This window comes from Scomber japonicus, chromosome 20 (assembly GCF_027409825.1).
Source record: "Scomber japonicus isolate fScoJap1 chromosome 20, fScoJap1.pri, whole genome shotgun sequence".
In the NCBI taxonomy this organism is placed as follows: domain Eukaryota; kingdom Metazoa; phylum Chordata; class Actinopteri; order Scombriformes; family Scombridae; genus Scomber; species Scomber japonicus.
Genome location: NC_070597.1, coordinates 1,203,481 through 1,203,691, shown reverse-complemented (window position 1 = coordinate 1,203,691; position 211 = coordinate 1,203,481). Strand labels below are relative to the sequence as shown.

The window sequence follows — 211 nt, the reverse complement described above, 5'->3', positions numbered from 1 at the left end:
GTGACAGGAAGCAGAGACCACCTGCAGCGTGCTTTTATTTTGTAGTACAGCCGCAGGATTCAGGATGCTTTTCAAAGTTAAACTCCAGATTTAAATGTTTTCTTTCCTCCTCGGACCAACACACGTTTCTCTGTGTGTGTGTGTGTGTGTGTGTGTGTGTGTGTGTGTGCGTGCGTGCGTGCGTGCGTGCGTGCGTGCGTGTGCGTGTGCG

At 51.2% G+C, this 211-nt stretch overlaps 1 protein-coding gene across 1 annotated transcript in view; it reads left to right on the top strand.

Moving 5' to 3' along the window:
• LOC128381802 (protein FAM13C-like) overlaps positions 1 to 4 on the top strand; it is a 10,978-nt gene extending 10,974 nt beyond the window's left edge. Inside the window, exon 12 of the mRNA XM_053341836.1 lies at positions 1 to 4. This exon is cut by the window's left edge and continues 120 nt beyond it. Coding sequence (XP_053197811.1) covers positions 1 to 4 — 4 coding nt within the window.
• Positions 5 to 211: the final 207 nt, after the last annotated feature.